The sequence below is a fragment of the Mytilus edulis genome, chromosome 9 (genome assembly GCF_963676685.1).
Source record: "Mytilus edulis chromosome 9, xbMytEdul2.2, whole genome shotgun sequence".
Taxonomy (NCBI): Eukaryota; Metazoa; Mollusca; class Bivalvia; order Mytilida; family Mytilidae; genus Mytilus; species Mytilus edulis.
The window spans coordinates 26,540,269-26,564,839 of NC_092352.1; the positions used below are offsets into that span (position 1 = coordinate 26,540,269).

General features: G+C 31.0%; 2 protein-coding genes across 4 annotated transcripts in view; one reads left to right on the plus strand and one right to left on the minus strand.

Moving 5' to 3' along the window:
• LOC139487943 (uncharacterized) overlaps positions 1 to 23,019 on the minus strand; it is a 33,829-nt gene extending 10,810 nt beyond the window's left edge. Inside the window, exons 1-12 of one of the 3 annotated variants that reach the window (XM_071273189.1) lie at positions 19,367 to 19,472; positions 16,589 to 16,840; positions 16,011 to 16,128; positions 11,052 to 11,182; positions 10,602 to 10,646; positions 9,190 to 9,316; positions 7,558 to 7,682; positions 6,525 to 6,862; positions 5,413 to 5,707; positions 4,683 to 4,705; positions 4,270 to 4,298; positions 2,312 to 2,383 (exon numbers count right to left, since the gene is read on the minus strand). In XM_071273189.1, the coding sequence (XP_071129290.1) occupies positions 2,312 to 2,383; positions 4,270 to 4,298; positions 4,683 to 4,705; positions 5,413 to 5,707; positions 6,525 to 6,862; positions 7,558 to 7,682; positions 9,190 to 9,316; positions 10,602 to 10,646; positions 11,052 to 11,182; positions 16,011 to 16,128; positions 16,589 to 16,820 (1,535 nt within the window). In that variant the 5' untranslated portion in view covers positions 16,821 to 16,840; positions 19,367 to 19,472. Of the gene's footprint in view, positions 1 to 2,311; positions 2,384 to 4,269; positions 4,299 to 4,682; positions 4,706 to 5,412; positions 5,708 to 6,524; positions 6,863 to 7,557; positions 7,683 to 9,189; positions 9,317 to 10,601; positions 10,647 to 11,051; positions 11,183 to 16,010; positions 16,129 to 16,588; positions 16,841 to 19,285; positions 19,310 to 19,366; positions 19,473 to 22,896 lie in introns of those variants that run through there. The other 2 variants (XM_071273190.1, XM_071273191.1) reach the window with 2 other exon arrangements.
• The window catches only part of LOC139487944 (long-chain-fatty-acid--CoA ligase 1-like), a 42,605-nt gene continuing 37,620 nt past the window's right edge, over positions 19,587 to 24,571 (plus strand). Inside the window, exon 1 of the mRNA XM_071273194.1 lies at positions 19,587 to 19,743. The gene's annotated coding sequence lies outside the window, so the exon portion shown is untranslated. The remainder of the gene's footprint in view (positions 19,744 to 24,571) is intronic.

A 24,571-nucleotide genomic window follows, 5' to 3' on the forward strand; every position in this document is an offset into this window, starting at 1 on the left:
AACCTGAACTGGAAAAAGATTTTCAGACTGCCTTTTGCTGTTACTAAAAATAGTAAATTACAGTGGCTGCAATATAGGATTAATCATTGCATTATTGCCACAAATCAGTATTTAGTTAAAATAAAATTGACTGATGATCCTTTGTGTACATTTTGTAAATCAGATAATGAGTCTATAGAACACCTATTTTGGAATTGCAATACTGTACAAGATTTTCTACAGGATGTTGATAACTGGTTCCTTTCCGGTGGAATAAGTCTCCCAATGAATAAATTAAACTTTCTTTTTGGAGACTTATCCAAGATATTTCCCAACAACCCATATAACATGATTTTTCTTTATATTAAACAATATATGTATAATTCTAGATGCTTTAAAAAGAATCTCTCATTGCAAGCAGTTATAATAAAACTGAAAGATATGTATAAATTAGAGAGTATGATAGCTGTAAAAAATAAAAAGATAACTGAATTTGACAATGTATGGAATGTTTTTGAAAAACTATTATTGTATACTGACTAATGTCTTTTTTGTTGTTGTTACAATTACTTAGGACTACTTAATTATAATCTTTATTAAAGAAAATATTATTGCCATGTTATGTACTTGATCAGTGTTGATGGCTGTTACGAAAGAAATATGTCTCGTAAATATAAAAAAAAATTTTTTCAACATACATGTAATTATGTGATATTAAAAATAAAGATAGGGATGTAACTGGATAATCCTTTTGAGTTTTGTTTTTGTTTTTTTGTTTTTTGTTTTTTATTTTTCCTTCTTTATTTCTTTATTTCTTTATTTTATTTTATTTTATTTTTTTATTTTTTTATTTCTTTATCTTTTCTATAGAAAATGTAAAATATTTCCAATTAAGATTTATTTATAAAAATGACATTGTATTTATCTTATATGTATTATATTGTATGTATATCATGTATATGTTGTAATTGTTGGAAATAAAAAAATCAAAAGTTAAAAAAAAAAAAAAAATGCACCCTTTCATGTCAGATAAACCTTTTTCCATGTGTATCTTTCCTTCATTTGATCATTAATAAATGTGTGTATAATTTTCCTCATCACAACTTCTCTCTGCATACATAGCTGCGCCTTATAACTGAGTATTTCTGCATAGGGTTTCAATTCAAAATGATACAGGCATTGGTTTATTTATCTCACAAATAAAATGAAATATGTTTCAGAACCAGTCTTATTCTGACATGATACTAATCGGTTTATAATAAAATGCCCTGTATATTCCATATGGAGAGGAACTTATAAATATAATGGGCAGTGACTATTCAAAATTATTGCAGGAGAAAAATGAAATAGAGATTATTTTTTTCTCTCCCAAAAGTCATGATCATTGAACATTCATCTCTGTTGAATCCATTGGTGCCTATAAAGGTCAGATTATTCTAAGATGAATTGAGTTTAAATGCTACTTTCAACACTATTGTGCTATTTCGTAGTGGTCAGTTTTTATTGGTTGGGGATGCTTGAGTGCCCATACAAAACCAGCAACCTTTGGTGGGAAAACTGACTATCCTAGTCCATTTTGATTGGAGTAGAATGCACCACTTCAGTGTTGACTGGCTAGTGACTACAGTAGAACTACTTAGACCACTTGGCCACCGAGGCCCTGATTATTCTAAGACAATATATTCCTTAATAATCTTTGTAGATAGAAGTGAACAGAACCTTCTTTTACAGAAATTAAAAACAATTAAATTAAATGTCAACTCATGGAATAAACTATCTGTTGTATAATGTAGTTTTATAGATAAATATGTTGCCATATTCATCCCATTTAAAAACAGCATCAAATGTAATGAAACAGGACCTTTTCTATATATACCGTCAGTGTCAATTTCCCATGCATTTTTGTTTGCTGAAATGATTATCAGAATAAGAACCTACTATAACTGTTCTTGCCAAATTACAATTTTGAGGCCATTTCTGATGAATGTTTGACATACATAAATGTACAATTTGTGTCATCTACTTTTAAGAGTAAATTGACAGATAAATTTCAGCCTGCATGTAAATGAAGAATTTGACATGAATCAAAGTATTTCATAGTTCATGCTGTTGGAAGTGGTAGCTTTTATGTACTTTCCATCAGCTATAAGACATAAATGTGATATTTCACATCATTATCAGTAATATATGGCTCATCCAATAATTATTGGGTTAAGAAGTTTGAAACAACTGAGTACCATGTATCAGACCAGTTTTTGCATTTAAATCCAAAATAACCCTTGTAGAACTGTTCAAATTGTTTTCTTGAGGAATCTTAAGTTAAGGTATTTACATTTGATTATCAACTGCATCAAGGGCTGACTCAAACAAGTCCACAACTGAATCTTTCTGGTCGTTTGGTCCACTGTAAAAATAGGAAAATCATGCTTACAGGGACAATTCATCAGATGGTTAATTAGATGTTGAATATGGTAACAGTTGCTGCTTTTTACAAAATGTAAGACCCATGTAATGGAAAGGCTATAAAACAATAACATTGTAAAAGTTATATCCTGAAGGTTTTTAATGCGTCCAATATATTAAGTTGTAGTCTGCACATATGTATAAAGCTGGCAAACAAACATACAAAAATCTTGATTTAAGATATGTTAAGATCTTCATCAAGATAGTATGTGTGCCATATACTTATGATTGGGAGAGAGACTACTGCATGTATATCTTTAAATGAGGATTAGCATTAAAGTTACAACATTAAGGGATAAAATGGTAATTGCCCAATATCCCTTCACAAATAATTCATTCATATTCAGGAAGTTTGAACTGCTTTATGTCAATGTGACACAAGTTTTGCCATGCAATAGGTTGTCTTCTTAGACCCATGAATGAACTATTGCAATGGTTGTTTTTTATATTCCACACACATTGAAGAAATAACCTAAAAGCCATTGATGCATTTCAAATGAATTATCAGCTGAATTCAAGAAAATAGCAAATAGATATTACTTTTTTAAATTTGCATTGCCAGGTTATAATCATAAATATGTTTTTATGTTCTGCAAATAAATCTACATCAACTATTCATTGCCAACAATGTATTTTTTACATTATCCTCCTGGACAAGTTGTTTATCAGATAACATAAATCCTAATTATTTCACATTCATAGCATTCCTATTTAACTTCATATATATATTGCTACACTGGGGCAATACATGACACATGCAAGTCATATATTTAGTTGTATGAAATTGTTAATGCTTCTGTGAAAATAATTTAGTAATTCAACACACAGGCAAGTCATGAGTTCTGTTTTATGAATTTGATATTGCTTCTTTGAAAAAACAATTTGGTAAAACAGAACAGAGTAGTCATGTGTTTTGTTTTATGACAGAAAACATTTATCTCCAATTTGAATAAAGGATAATAAAGGATAATAAATTGGATTTAATCATTCTGATGAGATGAAGTTTCCCAATCTCATCAAAATAATAATATTGAGGCAATGTTTTTTTTACCTTTAAACCATTGACCTCAAATATTTTTTTGAAGAAGTGGATTTACCAATTAATTAGTTAATGATTGCTTCTTCAATGAGTTAAAACTGCACAGAAATGCAAAATAAACGTTTACTTGGTGGTTGAAATGAATTTGAAGAAATGTTTCTTTGACCTTAATACCAGAAGGCATTTATTCTATGACAAATAAAGTAGGCTTCAAATGTTTTTGGAAAACATGTTTCATTTGGTAGTTTATATAAACCAACATCAATGAAACTGATTGCTGTTTGACATTAAATCTATCAATTATTGATATTTTTTATCAAATCTTGCAGTTCTGGACAAAGGTATCTAGAAAAAAAACAAGCAACTGTTACCAATAAATGACACATAGATATAATAATTAATTTATTACACAATTTCTTTCACAACAATGATGAAACAATGAATATTATTTTAAGAAATGAAATATGAAAGACATTTTACACAAATGTTGAAAAAAGTTAAACCCATTTTCTTAAACAATGTAAATTTGTTCAGATTTAAATAATTTAGTGTGTAGTATAAATCATGAAATTTTGAATTTAAAACAATGATTTCATATATTGATTATTAAAAAAATGAAACTGCATAATGTACAAATATTATCATATAAACCACACTCTTAAAAATAATTAAAAGTGATAACATTTTCACAGCTGACAACATGATGACAATAATCTATTAAAAGTCTTTATAATCCATCCATATCAGATAAATGTCTGTAAAACCAGGCAATATTTCACTTTTAATACCTTCCAAATGATCCCCTTCTGTTGTTACCCTGTAATAAACAAGACATTCTAAAACATCTTTACACAGATTAAACTATTATTTAATTTTCGTTTTTTTTCTTCAGCCATTTTATTGTGTTTAGTTTGTATATGAATGTATGCTCAGGACGTAGTGTTGACATATTATTGAGAAATTTTTATTCTTATTTTATTGTGTTGCTGTTTCGTCATTGTATAACCGTTTATATTAAATAAAAACTTAACAAAAGTCGCCCAAGTGTGAATGTATTGTTTGATAAGCAAAATGTTTGCTTACAACATTGTACTCTGTCAGAGAACTGTAGTAGTAATATTATAATTAACTAAGTTTTCAGTTAATTTACATGACACTGTCACATTGGGAAGGGGATAACAAAAATTAACATTAAACTTACCATTAAGCTCTGTGGTCTTCGTCCTACAAAAGTTTAAATAATTAAATACCAGAATAAAAACAATTTTTGGCTTAATTTTTCTAATTATATTTTGTTTTGGTATCTTAATTAATAGTTAATGTTACAGTTCCTTTGATTTGAACCATTTCAAAAACAAATAATGTTTTTTTTTTAAATTTTTTTGTGTGAACAATAATGCTGGTTTAATTAACAGATTAATATTTAAAAGAAAGTTTTACAAGACTGATATAATTATTGTGTTTTGAAGATTATAATTGTTTTGTTTTTTTTGTTGTTTTTTTTTTAATTTTGTATCTAACTTATTATTTTGTTATGCACAAATGTAAACCCAATTACATATTTTCAACAGTAATGTTTGCTATGCAAAATTTTTCAGTATGAGGTTGGCAATAAACAAAGAAAATAATGTAAAACCATTTACTACAACCTACCAGATGCAAGTTGTCTCCCTTTATTCTTTTACTTTCCACAGATTTTTTTTTCTTCAAAAAAACCCCCCCAAAAAAACCAACCAAACACACATTCTGCACTTCTATCATTTTCACAGTATTTTTTACATAAAACGTCGTTATCATATTTTGAAATGACTGAAAATGTTAACCTTATAAACATTAGAGTTAGCCTTATCCTTTAAATTTGTATTCAGTGATTATTTGCAATATAAATGAGGAAACAAAATACAACAAGGTTTAACAAATTAAATACTTACCACCCATGCCTCCTCCTCCTCCTCCTCCTCCTCCCATGTTTCCCATACCACCCATATTTCTGCCTTGTCCATATCCACTCTCATAATCGTCAAATGCACCGTAATCACCATAATCATCATATGCCATTCGTCCACCTCCCATTCCTCCTCCTCCAGCTGACATTGCTCTCTGGTTACCCATCCGTGACATACCTCGACCCATACCACTACCTCCTCCTCCCATACCTTCACCTCCCATACCCTGACTCATCCTCATCATAGCCATCATCTGATTCATCATCAAATTTGGACTAACCTGCAATCAAATATTCATATTAAAAGAGGCATGTTTATTTATTCTACGGTAGTGAGCCAAAAGAGGACCATTGCTATCTTTTTTTTCTTTTTTGCATTAGAAAAATATTTTGTCTCTCTTCCTTCTCAATATGTTAGGACACATAACAAACAAGTCAAACATGGCATCGTTTATAATAGGATATGAGCTGTGAGATAGTGTTTTTTTAATTTTTTTAATGATGGCCTTTATAGGACATTCCTGTGGGGGACAATAAAATGCATCAATATAAATTTTGGTTGCAATACTTTTATATTTCTCAGACCCAAGTTAAAACTTCAGCTGAACAGTAGTTCTTTCAATTAAAATGACGATTTTTTTGTCTGTTTTTTTTTTTTACATTTAGAAAAGAACATTTCAAAAGAAAACAAATAATTGAACTATCCAATGAACAATAGCAATATGCTTGTTTTAGATCCTTTTTGACCCCTAAATCCTGAATGGTTTGGATAATTACCACCACTTGTGGTATTGCAGCTTGTGGTACAATTTCAGAGCAATCAAAATACTTATTCACAAGTTATTGTCCTGAAACTAGAAAAATGCTTGAAATTGGACCCTTTTTCCTAAACAGCTGGGACCATCTTCCTCAAAAACAATCCCAACCTCCCTTTTGAGATATTGAACCTTCTGCTTAAATTTCATAGATTTCCATACACTTTAACTAAAGTTATTGTCCAGAAACCAAATATCTTCAGACGAAGACAACATAGGATAGAATTTACTACCCAAATTTTTTTGGCTGTTGTATAAAAGTTGAACTGCTACTTGTACTCACTCCTTGGTCTCCTTGGCTCATATTACTCATACGTCCACCGCCCATGCCACCACCACCACCACCATAATTTCCACCACTGGCACCATAGTTGCCACCACCACCGCCATAGTTTCCTCCACTGCCACCATAATTTCCTCCTCCTTGTCGTCCTCCAAATTGTCCCATTTGTCTTGCTTGATTGAATTTTTGTTTTATAGCCTGTCTTTTGTTGTTAGCTTTTCCAGTACCACCACGAGCTCTTGGTTGGTTCTGAACCTTTTTCTGTCCTGCCATTGCTTTACGATCCTGTTCTTTCTTTTGCTTTTCTTTCTCTTCCTTTTCATATGCATCATCTTCATCTGCAAAAATTAAGAAAAGTTTCGTTGTCTACAAAAATTAAAGAGTTTTATCATTGTTTCAGACTATCATTTGGCTAATCTGTCCCTTTCAGTCTGAGGAATTGATAAACATTGTAACATGTGTAATTAAGACACACTAGGGGACCAGAAAAAAATGTCAGATTAAGTAGGATGTTTGAATACTCAGTTTTCCTGCTGCAAAGATAGACATATTTTGGAACCATGAAAATGTGTCAGTTAAAGCAGGATGTTGGATTAGGCAGGTTACACTGTACTATGTAAAATACAAAATCTAGGCAATTCAATTTTGCATACATTCTTCTGCAAATCTATAAAGATTGCAACATGGCTACTAAGTGCACCAATGGGATTTCTGAAATTTTGAACAAAAAGTACAATGAAAAAGCTTTGATAAAAAAATATCCTACAAAAATAGCTTCAATTTGGAAGTCAGCATAAAATTATTGTGGTCATTCAAAGATATAGATGGGCATAGCTTTGTTATTTTTAAATCCTGATTATTTAAAGACACACATTTTATATCATTTGTCCCACTTAATATTATCTGGCTTTTAGATTATTGTGTTTGTCATTGAATAGCTGTCTCACTGACATTAAGGCTATATCTTCTTCTCTTTTATATTGCAAACTACTTGTCTTTAAATAAATCAATTTTACAAAATAAAACTACCAACCTTTTGTTCCACCAACCAGGTATCTATTATACAACTTGCATTTCTTTTCTCCAATCTCAATATCTGTGTTGTCAGTGTGGCATTGTTTAGCTGCCTTCTTTGAACGAAATTCTAAAAATGCTGCCCTAAAATCATCAGAGAAAAATTTACTTCTGCTTTAACTAATTCATTGTGTTATATGATGACTGTTATCACTGGTAATATTCATTGCATGTATAGAAAAATCATTCAAAATTAAATAAAGTAATCAATATACTAATTTTAAAGTTGTCTTGACACAACAACAAAAAAAATTATTAGCTTCTCTGGTTTCTTCACATGCACAATTTTCATTATTTCATATTTATCAAAATTTCGATATTCTTCTTTTCCAGATTTACCCCCTTCCCCCAAACTATAAATTATAATCAATTGTTGTGTCTGCAGATTAAAGTAGTCTTATTTTTTGCTGTTGCATAATGATGTACATGTATCACAGCAAAAGTTTGTGTTTTTTTCCAATTTACTATTACATATGATTACAGTTCTTGACTCATTCTTTCTTGTTGCTAATGGGTATATTTGTGTAACACACACACACTTAGTTTCTTCTTATTTCTTATATCTTTTATGTTTTACTGGCAGTTATACTTGAAGTTAAATTATGTTTGCAGATCTTTTTTCTCATAATGGTTGACCAATATTTTATTTTTTTCTGTTGGTCATTACTATTTTTAGAGTGATTGGCTGTATGGAAAGTTACTTGCGCCTCTTTCTTATCTCATGAATATACTTTAATTTATACTTACCAGTACTAGAATGTTTGATAAATATCAAATCAATAAATCTACACTTTGTCGCCTATTTCCAACATATATAAACCCAATTTGATATACTTTTAGGCAAGAGCAAAGTAAATAAGAAAAACTTATTGTATAAAATCTGAATACACTTTAAAGTCCTGTGTGGGTGAAAATATCCATAATGCAAAGGGTAATAATCACTTGCAATGCAATTCACCACAATAACTTGTATCAAAAATTTGTTGTACTGTTCAGTGTTAATTGATATTGTAGAGGATTCAAACCCCTTGCAGTCGAATCAAAAAACTTTAAAATCTACAGGCACTGTAGCTCAATTTTTGGAAAATTTAGTTACATTATGTAACCGGTAGATATGATTTTTACAGGCCGAGAGCAATGTTACAAACCTGGGCTGCTGGGCCTTTGGTTCAGTGTGAAGACTGCCCTCGGATGATACGGAACAGTCTGAACAGTACTTTGTATTTCTTTAGTACAAGATGTAATGAAGGACTCATGGTCATATCTAGATTATACAAGCTTCATATCAGTTAACAAAATCTAAACTGCATTTGAAGAATTCTTAACTTGATGGCCAGTGCTGGGTCTGAACATTAGAGAATTCTAGGGTGAAGTCAGTCTAATGACTGAAAACGTCAGCTACAATTCTGATGTAAAGAATTTGAAACAGTATAAGTTAGTCATTTTGAGTAATCTTTTCTGCATTAAAGCCATAATTAATCCTCAAGAAAGCACATATTAAATTAATGTTATGTGTTTCTGGAGGAATATCTTTTCATGATTGAAAAGAAGCGAAGGTCAGGTAAATCAAAAGCAGCTGGTTTCAACTTACCCCATGTTATTGCCCTCTTCATCAAGAGGGATTATGCAAATTGGGCAATCAAACATTGCTCTAAGAACTTCTTCAGTAGTTTCAGGTGGAATATCATAAAGAAATAATACTTTATCAAATTGAAGTGCTGAAAATAAAAATCTCATCAAATGACTCATTGGGTTCAAATGAACTTATTTCTGCAATCACCTTCCTTTATAGAGACAAAGCTGGGTGTTCAATAGTAATTTGGCCCACAGCATTTATAGTCAGTCCAACTCTAAATAAACAAATTTTAGTAAGTGCTAGCCATTTCCCACAAAATCTACTGCTTATTTAAGCTGTCGGGTACATTCAATATTTTGAAGAAAATGGCTAGCCTTTAATAATATTACATGTAATTTAAGCAGAATAATGTATATTTTAGTAATATACATGCATTCCAAATATATTTTCACTGAAAACTCAATGAAAATTAGGACCTGTTCCTAGCACTGCTGAGTGATTGGGAAGTCATATGTTGATCATGATGTACATTGTATGTCCTTTGATTTCAGGTAACAATTCTAAAACCAGTCATCAAATGAGTAGAAACTGAGTTTTGGCTATTGAAATTGTAAACACTGATGTAACAGAAATTTACTAAAACAGGTTCAGAACTTCTTTGATAATTATGTCAGAAACTGTAACTAAGAATAGCTAAGATCTCTCAAATCAGAGAATCCACTGCTCTGGTGACAGGCTACTTTCAAATAAAATGTTCAAGACACGTAGAAGTTCTATCTCAATTATACATCCTTTATGAATCTTCCCAATCACTAGCTGTAAATTGATCTTACAGACATTTCAAAGACAAAGAGGATGATATAGAAATGATGAAATGTCATTTCATGAAAATTATATACATATATGTATAAACAAATGATTTAATATATAATCTAACATTTTTCTGACTGAAAATTTACCATGGATCCAGTTGAATGTAATGCAGTAAAAAACTGGCACACATGTACTGTACATGAGTGATAATAAAATGCATGACATACTGTGTGTGCATAACTTCCTGGATCTCATATTATGAATGGTCATCATTAGGCTTCACTTAAACACAGAATGATTTTTTCTTTCATTCTTTTAAAGGGTATTGATCAGACTAGATTATATTGCATAAATAGCCATGACAAATAAAAGGTAATTCCAGCCTACACTATTTTTGTCATGCTGAAGTAAGTGATGTGGGCACCTTTCTTAAAGAATGTACGTCCAGAATGAAGTTTCCAGCATTCAAACAAACACAAACTGTAAACATGTCACCAATATAATTTGGTTAATGTGTCAAGTATCAAGTATGCTTTAGGTACAGTATAAATTTTGTATGTAATTTTTGTTGTCATTTGAATTTCTCCGTTAAAATTCAAAGCTGAATAACTTACTTCCTGGTGGTGCTGGGCCAACACCTAGTCTTCTTAATTCAAATCCTGAAACAAAGGAAATAGTAGAAAAATAATATTTACAGTAACATTATTATTTAAAATGTAATACTTTATACATTATTGCTGTCAAAAATGTGCAGTTTCTGTTGATTTTATATTTACATTGATAATCCTTCACAACTTTATTTCTAACCAAGAAAACAATGTCATAATAGCCTTTTCTGCTACTTTCAGTTGTTCTATATTTCAAAGTTTTTTGGCTTTCTTTTTTATGGTTCATGTTTGATGAAATGTCCCTTCATTTTCACATGTTTAATAAATGCTTCTTTCCACACTATATCTACATGAAGAAAATAAATGATAATATATCAGTATTCCTTAAATAGATAAGTCTAAATTTTTAATATATTTTTCCATTTGCAAACTTGTTTATGGTAACTGAAAACTTACCAAGTAAAGCTGCTACAGATCGGGAACATTGTATTTTTACTTCCTTGTTGGCATGCTGAAACCTCGCCAATCTCTTCAACACATCAATAGCAAATCTGTCTTTATTTGGTGTAAAGTTTAAATGTATGGTTCTGAAAATCACAAAAGTATTATTTTAAAATAGTTTCAATATAGTTCAAGATCAAACCTGCACGAAAATGAAATCTAAATACAATCATTTCTAATAAAGTTGACCTACTGCTTATTCAAGTTAATGTACCCGAGAAACAGATCTTTTCATGAAATGAGGTCATGGTCAGGTGAACACTGACAGAAATGAATACATCTATCTATACTATTAAACGAGAAGACCTCATTTTTGGTGTCGCTTCTCTTCTTTCCAGAATAAATTAATCAACACGCCTTTGTGTCCTATAGGTGCAGTGCATAGTCGTATTTGTCATCCATTCATATGATTATTCAGATTGAGTTATTTTAGGAGAAAAACGAGAAAAAAGGCATCCGGATATTGTCCCGTCATTGTACGAAATTTTAAGTCAGATTAGTCTTCCGGTTTGTGTTTTTTCTGTATACTTTGAACATACACATACTACGAATAAAGTGTATTTTCAGAATTTTATCCGCTATCATTTTCAAGTTTACTATCCACGGCGGTTTGCGTTTTTTCTGTATACTTTGAACATACATATACTACGAATAAAGTGTATTTTCAGAATTTTATCTGCTATCATTTTCAAGTTTACTATCCACGGCGGTCACAGAGTTTATTAAATAGAGAGGGTCTGTATACTATATCAATGATCACCATGGATCGATTAGTAAACTTAAAATTGAAAGTAAATACACTTTATGTATATAGTAATGAACGTAGTATATGTTCATAACATACTAAATGTATGTTCATATTGAAATTGATAGAAAAACAAAACTTGGGAACTTTGGAAATAAAGGTGGAGGGTAAAAAAACATTTTCCTGTCCCCAATAACTTATGATTTATGATACTTTTGCTGAAATTCTCCAGTCATTCTGTATTTTACAAAATTCTTCCAACAACACTTTACGTACTTTAAACTACGCTCTGAATGCCCGCGATTTCGCGGGTGTGTTCTAATAATACTAAAATAACGAGGTCCAATTTGTCAGCCGTCATAACGTAAAAACGACGAATTAAAGAATTCAACTTTATATATAACTAATATAGTACAAAGGTGTAGATTAAAAATTACACCACTCCAGGCCCTTTTGTTTTCCGAGTAATTAATGTTGTCAATAATTAAGAAGTTCCATGTCGAGTCCGATACCGACACCAAAAGTATATTCACCTGTTACCTATTACCTTATCTGTACGTTCGCCATCTGACAGGCGCACCACCAAACGGTGTATTTAGGATTATGCTATATACACGAGTCATAATCACATGGTTGACACTACTAAATTCGAACAATCATTGTCAAATTGTTACCCATTGTAGTATTTTAATCAGCAAGACTTTCTAAGATAACAATACGAATACTAATCACAGGGTTGACACTACTAAATTCGATCAATCATTGTCAAATTGTTACCCATTGGGCCACAATTAAAAATATTTCAGTTTGCCCAAACCCGACCCATGATGACTGGGTGTGGGTAGGTAGGTAGGCAAATTCTTTTTTTTTTTTTTTTTTTTTATCGGAATTTGCATGAAAATATCAAAAGAAATTATAACAGTATATCTTTATTTTCCCGTCAAACCTTTGTAGAGACAACCAAAGGCCATGAATTTAAAACCTCTATAAAAAAATTAGTCTAAATATGATTTGTATCCTGAGATGTTTATAATCCTGACAATTGCTAACTGTGTGAAAGGGCTGGTGGATTTATGAAGTGATTTCAACAGTTCCATCAACACGATGTTTGTGTAAAAAAAATATCAGCTGATTTAATATATAATGATTAAATTTGTTTGCAGTTTTTAAATCCTATTTCTATTAAAATAGATTAAATGTCCTAAAATATTTATTTATTTATCTATCATCCTTAGTGTCTTTTTTATGTTTTGAAAAAAAAAATATTTTACATTATCACACAGGTAAACTAATTTGGCTATAAATAGATCAAAGCATGTTCTGTAGAATCTCCAAACTAAAAACGTATTTGTTATAATTTTATTTCTTTAAATAATCAAGTTTAATTTTTGAAAATAATCATTGTTGATAAAATATAATTACAAAAAGTTAACGTTTTCTGAAGACTATTTATTTTTAGGTCATGGTTCTAGAGGCTTCCTCACAAATTTGTATAAAAATCCAATATGGCGTCAATAACATGTTTTTACTTTTGCACATGTGAAAAAAATATTTCTGACAAAAGTCAGATTTCTCTTGTCAAAAAGGATTTATATTTATATTGCAATAAATTATTCAGAAGGAGTTACATTCAGTTAAGATTATATTTCTGATTCTGTGAGCAATTATAGTTTTATCAAATTCTCCCAAACAGCAACGTACTGATCTTGTCTAATGAGACTTGTAAATTTGAACTATTTGAATAAAAGGGCATCTAATTTACATGATAAAGGAAGATTATAGTTAAAGACAACAATTTATCAAGAAATAATTCCTTTTTATTCAGTAAAAACAAAATCTTCTTGCAAGATTGTAAATTCGCAACTTCCGGATCCATTTCCTGTCAGAATAACATTGAAAATATTCGATTGCACATGGTTTTGAACAAATCTACCTGAATATTCTAATCAGATATTCGATAACACGATGAAATTAACATTGAGCATATAGGTAAGGGTTTGGTAGTACAGACAACTACAGCGTAAAAAAACTGTGCCACTTCACGTTTTACTTCTTTACGTTCTTTAAATCAGAAGATAAAAACAGAGCTAGAACATCGAATATCGATTAACTGCGTCTCTTATACGCTTTCTTTTAATCTTATTCACAGTTACTTTCAAACGCAAAGACGACAAACATTAAGTTTTGTACGATGACGGAGCGGACCCCAAAAAAATCCGAAAAAAAAAAATTCTTCAAAAAAACGTCAAAAAAGAATTTGAGTCGGCGGGTTTATTTTGGGTCGGTCGCGTTTGGGCAAACATACAATCTTTTTATTTTGGCCTTGTAGTATTTTAATCAGTAAGACTTTCCAAGATAACAAACGAATACTAAAAATCTGGACTTAAAATAAGGCGTATAGGTACAGTTTTCAATGTGTTAGCGTCATGACGTAAAACAGCGAATCAAAGAATTCAACTTTATTTATAACTAATTTAGGATCTTTTGTTTTCCAAATAATTAATATAACCAATAATTAATAAGTTCCAGTGCGACGGGTTCAAACAGAAAGATTTGAAAGCAGAGAAAACTGTGTATCTTATAATCAGCATAACTTTATCAGATGACAATAATAATACTGAAATAAGGCTTGCGCATAGTTAAATACTTGAATTCAGTGACGGACCCGCGATATCACGGGTGTGTTCTAGTTGTTATAATAATATAACCAAATACAGTCTCCTGTTTAAACATGAAAATTAGGTCAAAGTAAGACAAATGCAGTACAGATGCTTTGTAGTATAAGGCATCTATTTACAAGAAATGTACTATCCATATTCCCTTAATTGTTTTATCCAAAGACTCAGCACTCTCACTGTCAGATTAGCATTCCTACATCTCATATTCTAATTGGATAAATTAAGTCAATCAATCCTATAAAAAGTTATTTGACAATTTCAGTTATATAATAATAAATGTGAACTTTTGTTTTTGGGACATACAAGTACACAACTACTTCCACTTTTGTTGGATGTAATTCTACTTGTATCCATCTGATAATTTAATTCTGTTTTCAGCTTTTGATTTATATAGTTCCTTCTTATGTTGTACAGTTACATCACTGTCCCTGGTTAGGGGAGGGTTGGGATCCTGCAACAGGGTTTCCGCTGGCACGCCATTTTCGCAGTTTGCGAAAAAATAATAATTGTGGCGATAAAAATTCGTCATTTGCGAAAGAAATATATATAACATTTATTTTCCTCCATCTTGTTTATTTACTTTTTAGCTATCGACAACAAAGGACTAATTAATAAAGGTGTTGATTGAATTGTTTGACATGATATGGTTAAATGGCTTCCACATAATTTATTTACCACTTTGTGACGCACATGTTTGAAGCAAATTTTTGACGTCTCCTCTCTTTTTGAAAACAGATTAGAAAAGAAAGCTGTTGTGACGAAAAATGTTCAAAACCAAGAAAAATCTCCGATTTAAAACTTTAATTATTCATTTACTTAATATAGGTAATTGATTAGGGAGACTACTTTAAAGTCGTTTGAGTGACACACGTCACGGTTTCAAGCATAGTTTTACGTCTCACGGGGTAGAAAGAAAAAAAAGATAAATTTTAAACTAAAAATATATTTATGTTACTTGGCGAAAAAAATAATAAAGTGGCGAAAAATATATTGTTTTGGTGAAAGAGGTGGGAAAAAAATAATTGACCCAGGGGAAACCCTGCTGCAAACATGTTTAAACCCGACACATTCTGCCTGTCTCAAGTCATGAGCCAGTAATTCAGTGGTTGTCGTTTGTTGCTGTGTTAATTATTTGTTTTTCATTCATTTTTTTGTACATTAATTAGGTCACAAGTTTTCTTATTTGAATATTTTTTTACATTTGTCATTTCAGGGCTTTTTGTAGCTGTCTATGTGGTATGGGCTTTCTTCATAGTTAAAGGCCATATGGTTACCTCTTACTGTTAATTTCTGTATCATTTGTTCTCTTGTGTAGAGTTGTCTCATTGGCAATCATACCACATCTTCATTTTTATAATTAGCTGATCTTAAACTTGACCATATTATTTTTCTGTTGATTTTTGCTCTCTAAGGTTTCTCTCTTGTTATTATCAATTTCAAGAACAGAGCCAAAACAAAAATTAATTATTTGAAATAAGGAAAACAACTTACCCTTTTTTTGTTTGGAAATCTATTTGTGTATTGAATGACTTGTGTAACACACCCTGAAGTTCCCTAGATGACAAATCTTTGATCTGTAAATTTGTCACCTTGACAGGTCCCCTCAATACTGAAATAGATTAAAATACATGTATTTACATTTTGTAGCACAATATGAAGTTTGTAAACTTTCAAATTGAGAATACACATGTACTTAATTTTGACAGGATGATTTATTAATAAATTCATATTTTTTTAAATCTAATAAAGTAAATGACTAATGGTGATTGAACTGATTGTCAGGCAGTATAACAATAACAATGATGTAACATAAAAATTTCATGCTTAAGGAGAACCTTACAAAAACTTTTAAAAAGTAAACAACACCTGAAAAAGAGGGAGGTATAATTACCATACATTATACACTTCATTCCTATATAATTATTCTATTTTTCATACTTGTTGAAGCTTCTCATGTTGTTAAGTTATTTATGACAGATATTTAAAACCATTTTTGAGGGCCTCAGGGAAGATAAGTAATTGTAACTAACTGTGTTTACTAAGAATTTATTATTATTATTATTATTTACCATATGTCAACAGTGTTTTCACCCATTCATCCTTTTTCTCTTCAGAATCTTTGTTTTCACTTGTATCCATGGATTCATCTTTTTTTTCTTCTGTCTTCACTTCATCTTCTGTCTTTATGTCTTTTTTATCGTCTTCCTTGGCTGCTTCTTCAGCTTTCTTTTCTTCTTCTTCCTCTTCTTTTAAAAGTTCCTCTTCATTGGACCAATCTAAAGTTACCATTTCTTCTGCCATTTTGAAAGTTTAGTTTTGCGCTGAAAAACAATTTAGATAAATCAACACAAGACAATGTCATAACTAGCAGTGATGTCACTAAGTTTTGAAGAAGCAGGCTGAATTTCTAAAATAGGCGGCAAGTACATGCGGACGGCGAAGCCGTTCGCGCTACTACGGCGGGGGGTCTGGGGCCCGCTCAAGGGCCCCAGGATTTTTTTTTAAAATGGGGCAAAATCCTGCATTCTGGGGGTGTCCTAGACCCTTATTCAGACCTCTGAAAACATCATTTTTTACTGAAGATAATGTAAATGATTAACTAAAATTAGCAACATGATGAGTAAATTTTCTGTACATGTGATCACGCCATTGATCATCTTGATGGACCAATATACATTTTTGTGCATTTTCCTGCAGGTTGACTGCTAGTTAATATTTTTGAACTGAAAGAATCCAAAAATCTTAGTTTGAATAGAAACATATTGTCTCTGGTTTGAATTATCACTTGAATAATTTAGTTTTAAATGAAAATTGTAATTGTGACATTGAGAACATTATGTTTTAATTTTATATTAAAAAAGTGTTGGTTTTGTTTTTACAAAATTAAAAACAATATTCACTGACTAGTAGTCAGCTGGAGCTTCGATTTCAAAGTTAAAACTGTTACAGAGGTGCTATATTTTATAAAATCGTATGCTATCCCAAGGACGTATAACTAACATAATATACGTCCTTGGCTATCCCCAAAAAGATTTGAAAATTTAGACTAAAATTCCTGCATTCTGAGCATACCTGAGAGTGATTTAGATGCTTGGGAAAATGTTAATTTTTTTCTTATTTTTGTTGTTGACTTCAATCACATTGATTTTTTTTTTAAATGAGAATCCGTAGTCCTGGCAAGGCTAATCTATATTATATTTTTTTCTGGGAAGGTGTCTTTTGTAAGACAACTAAGGAAGTCTGTTCTTGAATATATGTAAATAATACACAGGCAAGTGCCTGTGAAATAATAGGTGAAATATTATAATTTTATTTCAAAAATAATCGAATTTATTAAATATCTTGATCGATTTATTTGCGTACGTACTTAGTGACAAATGACCCCCTTTTTTCTCATATAAGACTTGTACACGTATTTCAAACATGTTGTCAAGCTATGTCGTTTTATTTTCTCTTATTTGTTAACTGTTCAGTAATCAGTAAACTAAAATCCTTTTGAACTATAAAAGATATTTTTAAAAATTATTTGTGGTCGACAATATTCTACTTTCGTTATTGACCTTCATTCTCTGGACACCACGTGGTCGTGGGCTTTGAAATGTGAACTTCAAAAGGTGCTGTTTTCCAGATTCTTGACAACATTATATATATTATACTTTCTTTTATTTGACTGATATATTAATTTCCATAACATGCTATTGTCATCTTTGGCTTATTCCTTCTCTTGAAGCAAAAACCAAACAGGGTCATAATGTCCATCGGAACGTCTCTCTTTTTATCCTTGCAAACATTACAATACTTACCGACTTTAAATAGACGACCAATCAGCGGACTGCATTTACGTGAACTATATTTAGTCAAAGGTAAACACTGATTTACATCCTTGTTTATCGCGACTTTAATCGTGGAAGCTGATGCATTGAACAATTATTTTTTAATATTAACCTGATTATCTTTTTTATCTTATTAATTTTTTTTACTCATGCAAAAATAGCCGGCGGGAAAAGGACAATAACCGGCGAAAATCGCCGGCTGCCGGCTTCTAACGACATCACTGTAACTAGGGATGTCAACTTGACGTCAGAAGATTTACTAATCGAATACTTGCTCGGACAAACATCTAGAAAATGGAAACACAAAATCATTTCCATTTTACCTTTTATGTTGACTTGTGTACGTAAAAGTTTCAACCCTGTACTTGTCAGAAATCCCTACCTGTATGCACTTATAGATAAACGTTTTTTTTCAAAATTTTCATGTGCCTGCCTTAGGCCAAAAAAAAATATATGTATGTTTCCCGTTTCCCGACCGACCCTGACTCAAAGCCCCCGACCCTAGACGTTTTTATTCAATTCCGGAACAAAAATCGTTTCCGGTCCGATCCAGATCCGTATTTTACTATACTATAAGTCAAGACGTAAAAAATGGCTTCAGCGTTATGACATTGTAGGAAGGCGTCCCAGAAAAAAATTCAAATAGCCTTGCCAGACGTCTTAATTATTTGGACTAAGTATCAGATAATTTTACTTATAAGAAACATTATCTTTTCAACTTTTTCTGGGACATCGACTTTCTAACATTACTAACAGTCCTGCTGATGAATATATTTGCATTTTTTAATATTACCACTGATATTCAATAATTTGCTGGAACTTGGAATAATTTAGAAACGCCGGCGTCACAACCCTCCCCCTTTTTTTGTGTAAATGCACAACACAGTTGATTTTATGTTCGATTGTATTGCATATGGTGTAAAGTTATGTTACCCTCAGTTATTTATAATTTTGAAATATGGCAACTCATCGCATTACTGAAAAATATGTATATTTCTTTGCAAAATCACGCACCTTGTTTTATTTTGACCAGTTCGAGGCTGTATGAGGAAATTAATGCACCATGCGCAAGAAATAAAAAAAAACAATATTTTCAAACAACTTATAAAAAAATCGGAAACATCACTTCAAGTCTTCCTCATTCACAACTATTACAACTGTAAAATATGAAACATCTCTTTTTTTCTTTTTAATAAGTAACTAAAGTTTTGCGTCTTGTACATCACAGTAAGGCAAAGTCCAAATTAAACTGGATCCCTGTTGAATAATTTCGGTTTATGCTCCGTAAATTTCAAGGTTACCAGTCATCAGACATTGACGAAACCGGCGAATAATTTTCCTACACGTTCTTTCCATTCTTGTATCTTAACTGTCAATATTGAAACACTAAGGTGCGTAGAATTTGGTAGACAATTTTATAAACGATTCCATAGACTCCAGCAAAATTAGGTTGCTGTTTCAGTTGACGTTTACCCCTTATAAAAGTCCGGTATTTTTTAAAAGTTTACGTTTAACGGTTTATGACATTATGTCAAAATAGCATCGATCGTATTGGACATCTCCTTTTTTCATTTGAAATGGTATTATACGGTTTAATTAGTACATCATAGCTATGGACCAAAGACATACATGTAGAGCATAGACATGATATTGTGATATGATAAAGTCACTGTCAAGTAAAATTGACACAATGTTTTTGTCGAAAAGTTACTGTTCACTCAAGATGATGTATTTCAATTAGTGGAATCAACAACCTTTTAAACAAAAACTCCGACATCGTAGAAACCATTATGGCGCACTTACAATGAAAAACAATCTTGTAAAATGTGAAGGTACTAGGCAGAATGTGAATCAGGGCCAATGGAGCCTGATTCTTTTGACATATTTGCATCCAGCATAAAAAAATCACCTTAAAAGTCACATGCATTTTCCTGAGACTTGTTTCATACGCTGTAGTTTGCATAAGCATAGGTTAAATAGTTTTATAAAAGTTGCTGATACATGGAAATTTTCTTAATTTTTACCGTTCATGCTTTCATTTTTGGTTTTTTTGTTCTATTTTAAGAGGAACTAATAGACTTTATACAAATCAGATAATTTAAAGCCTGATAAGGACCACAGATTAAGGACACTGTTACATATATTAAGAACAAACCTGTGGAAGCTTTTATTTTTCTTTTTTTTCTTTCAACCATTTGTAACAATTTTTAAGGATTTAGCCAATTTAAATAAATCACTTTTAAATTTTATGAGTTACCATATACATGTAATTAATGCAATTATTTAAACTAATGTAAACATAATCACTGTAAATTCTTGAGCACCAATCGTACTTATTTTTATCAACATCCTTTTTAAAAACTTTCTTAACATAGCAAATGCTTTGTTTTTTAGTGTTTTAAAGTTTACTAATAAAGATAAATAATGGCCTGTAAATATATCCCTTCACCTCCTCCTCTTTTAAAATAAGAACTATATTTTACTACCGTGTGACACGGGTGCTCCATTGCGGAGGAATTTACGAAGAAAAGAAGAAGAAGTTCCTTAGATTTTTAATTTAATTTTTCTTTTTTTTTTTTTAACCCTGCCACATTTTTGCACCTGTCTCAAGTCAGGAGCCTCTGGCTTTTTTAATTTTAGTTCATTTATATGTTTTGGAGTTTAGTATGACGTCCATTTTCACCATGTTATGCTTAAACTGTAAATTCATTTTTAAGTTTGGTTCACGTAATACAGGAATCTTTCGACATTTGAGATATCAAATAACAGCAAAATTCAAAGTTTGGTCTTAATTTGAAATGAAATAAGCAAATTTAATATACAATTTTATTTAGTGGCCAGCTGAGGACCACCTCTGGTTGTGGGATTTTCTCTCTGCGTTGAAGAGCCATTGGTGGCCTTTGTCTATTATCTGCTCATTGGTCGGGTTGTTGACTCTTTTAAATATTCCCCATTTCAATTCTCAATTTTACATGCAGATGGCAATCAGTATTCTGACAGTTTACAGTAAATATGTAAATTCGTAAGAAAGATATACTGTAAAAGATAAGGAATTATAGCATGTCTTTAGGAAACAAGAGTCTGCCATTATTCTGGTTCAGATTTTGATACTCTCTGTCTCAATCAATTAAAGCCATATTCTGGCTCAATGTTAATTTCTTACTCTCTGTCTGATTTATCATATATATCCTAAAAATGTCAGATGTAAATTTTTCAAACAGTTTGTTTGGCAATGAATGTCCCTGATTGCTGTTACTAATAATTGCAGTACATGCACTTCTAAGCTTGTAATTAAAGTCAAACCAATGCAAATCTGATTTCTTCTTCATATGTTCTTCATTTCTAGTTTTCCAAACACACAACTGGCATGCCTTGAACATTAATTGGTCTAATAATACTATCATGACTGTTATACAATATATTTATAAGAAATATTGTATTAATATTCCAAATACATTGAACGTTTAATTTATCTTAGGATGCATAACTATTTCCCCTGTCTCTTTCTTATTGTAAAATATTTATAATTGTTATTATGTCATATTAATATGTTGATTTTAGCTTTTAATCTAAATTTCCATCTAAAGATATCTTTTAAACAAAAATATAACCAATTAAAATACTGGATTTGGTGTTTCAAGCACAAATTTAATAATCCAAGTTTCTGTCTGTCTGTCTGTCTGTCTGTCTGTCTGTCTGTCTGTCTGTCTGTCTGTCTGTCTGTCTGTCTGTCTGTTGTCTGTCTGTCTGTCTGTCTGTCATCAATTCTGAGCCTTTGGTCTCATTGCTGAAGACCTGTCGAGGCTATAAACTTGATCTGAATGTTATAAATTCTGAGCCATTGGTCTCATTGCTGAAGACCTGTTAAGGCCAACTTGGTCTGACTGTTATGAATTCTAAGCCATTGATCTCATAGCTGAAGACCTGTCAAGGCTAACTTGATCTGACTGTTATAGATTATGAGCAGCTATTTGTCTCATTAATTCTGCTTACTGGCAATCTGAACATTAACACCATAGTTTGTTAATTTGTGGTAAGTAGAGAACTCATGCCAAAAGAGTCAAACAAATAGTCAGAATCCACCCATAAGCTTTTCTTCCTTTGCTTACCCTATTACCTCCCTGATTTTATACATAGTTTTATGTCACCGGAACAATAAATATCACTGTATTGAGAGGAGTATAGAGTTTAATTTAAAAAAAACCTATAAACTTTATTTATACTTTTGAAAGGTGTTCATGTTTTAATATTGAAATGCACCATGTCTAAAAACAATATGATTTATAAAATCAAAGATGTCATTTAGGAACAAAGTGTTGTTCCTTTCCCCAACACCTTAAATGTTTTTAGAAAACTCTGCATATCTTTTTTTTTATCGAATCAAACAAAGCAAATTATTAAGAAATGAATGTATGATATCTGAGGATAATAGCAGTATGAATTATTTACACAACACGTCAGTAATGCATAAAGTAATATACTGCCTAATTGGTCCTTGACCAGTATAAAGGGGAAATTGTATTGAAAAGTTATACTTAATTTACCTTTAAGTATAAATGTTTTCAGCTTTTTGCTGTGGTGTATTTGTGGTCGGCTACATGGTTCACTTGTCTGGGTCCAAAGTTCACATGCATGCTAACTTCCTGTCTATCCTATCTATAAGTACATTGTACCTGTGTTATTGATTTGTAGGTAGAGAATTAGGGGTATCTATTAATTAGGTTAGATAAAACCTTTCAATTTATCAGTACTTACCAATAAACAACCAGAAGGCCGTTTAAGGCTAAATTTATAGATTTATTGTCTAGTTAATTATATGATAAAATCTTTGACTGTTTTAAAGGTTATATATGCATCAAATTAAACTGTCCTGGATTGTAACATACACAACATATAATCATTTACTGTAATTAGTCCCACACATTTAGAGGGTATTACAGCAATATTTCTGTCTACATGATGTAATTTTGTAGCTCATAATTATATAATTTCTAGACAATTATTGTAAAAAAAATTCACTAGAACTTTTGAAAGTCTCCTTATATTAAAGGGGATAGCATGATGTTTACTGTTTCTATCTCTCTTTTTGTGTGAAAGTCTATATAATTGTTAGTTATATAAGTTCTGTCAATTAATGATAACCTATTTCTGATGGTAGATAAAACATTAACAAAGTCCATTCATACACTTGTATTTATTGGGTCAGGTGATACTGTTGGGGATGAAAGTCTTGTTGATTTTGACCCTATTTAGATGGTAGGTGACAATGCCAGATATAAATATTCAATTCTATTATTGAACACATTTGATAAAAGTTCTTAAAGGATCTGAATCTCAGTGACAACATGTCTCCTCTGTATATTATTCTGTCCTTTTTTATAACATTCACCAACCAGCTTCATAGAGAGTAGAATGCCTTTTACTGGTAATACTGGAGCAAAAATTTGGTCTGTTCTGATTTGAAATAACTAAATTAAACTAATCAATTTTAAGTGGAGCAGCTACAGTAGTTATGAAAGGATTATTATCTAAAAAAATGTATTTCTATTTGCATTTTGATGCAAAAAAATCATGAATAAATTGATCAGAATTTGTTTTCAAAATGTCATGAACCTTTTCTTGATACAGATTATTGAATTCAGGTCTGGTTGATAAGACATTCACATGTTATGCCCCTATAATTCTTTTTTAGGTGTAATACATTGTACCACCATTGGTTTTCGCTATTAGTCTTGGTTGAATTTTCACTTTTAAAAAACTTGGCATAAGCACTATTTTATCCTGTCCAATACTACATACAAAATTTCACATAACATTTCATTGCACTGGCAGCCAACTAATCAAATTTTCACCCCTTTCTTTCCCATTTATAAACTTTAGTAACCATGTAATACCAACTTTCCAAAATATTTTAGAGAAATACCAAATAAAAAAAAGAATGGTGCTTTGAAACACCAAAGATATATGTTGATGACTCATAAATGTTTTACTGCAATAAAATTTATTCATGTATTAATTTCCTACTACTGTCAAATTTAAGGGAACAAATTTCTACCCTTTTTCAGTATACAACGGGATGTGATGTACTATAATTTGGTAGTATGACACCTTTTACTGTAGCATAAAGGCAAACAAATCTAAATGTTAACTTTGGACTGAGTTCTCTGTTATCACTAGGTTATTTAATTTTAGTTCTGTATTTATCAAACCATTATTTTT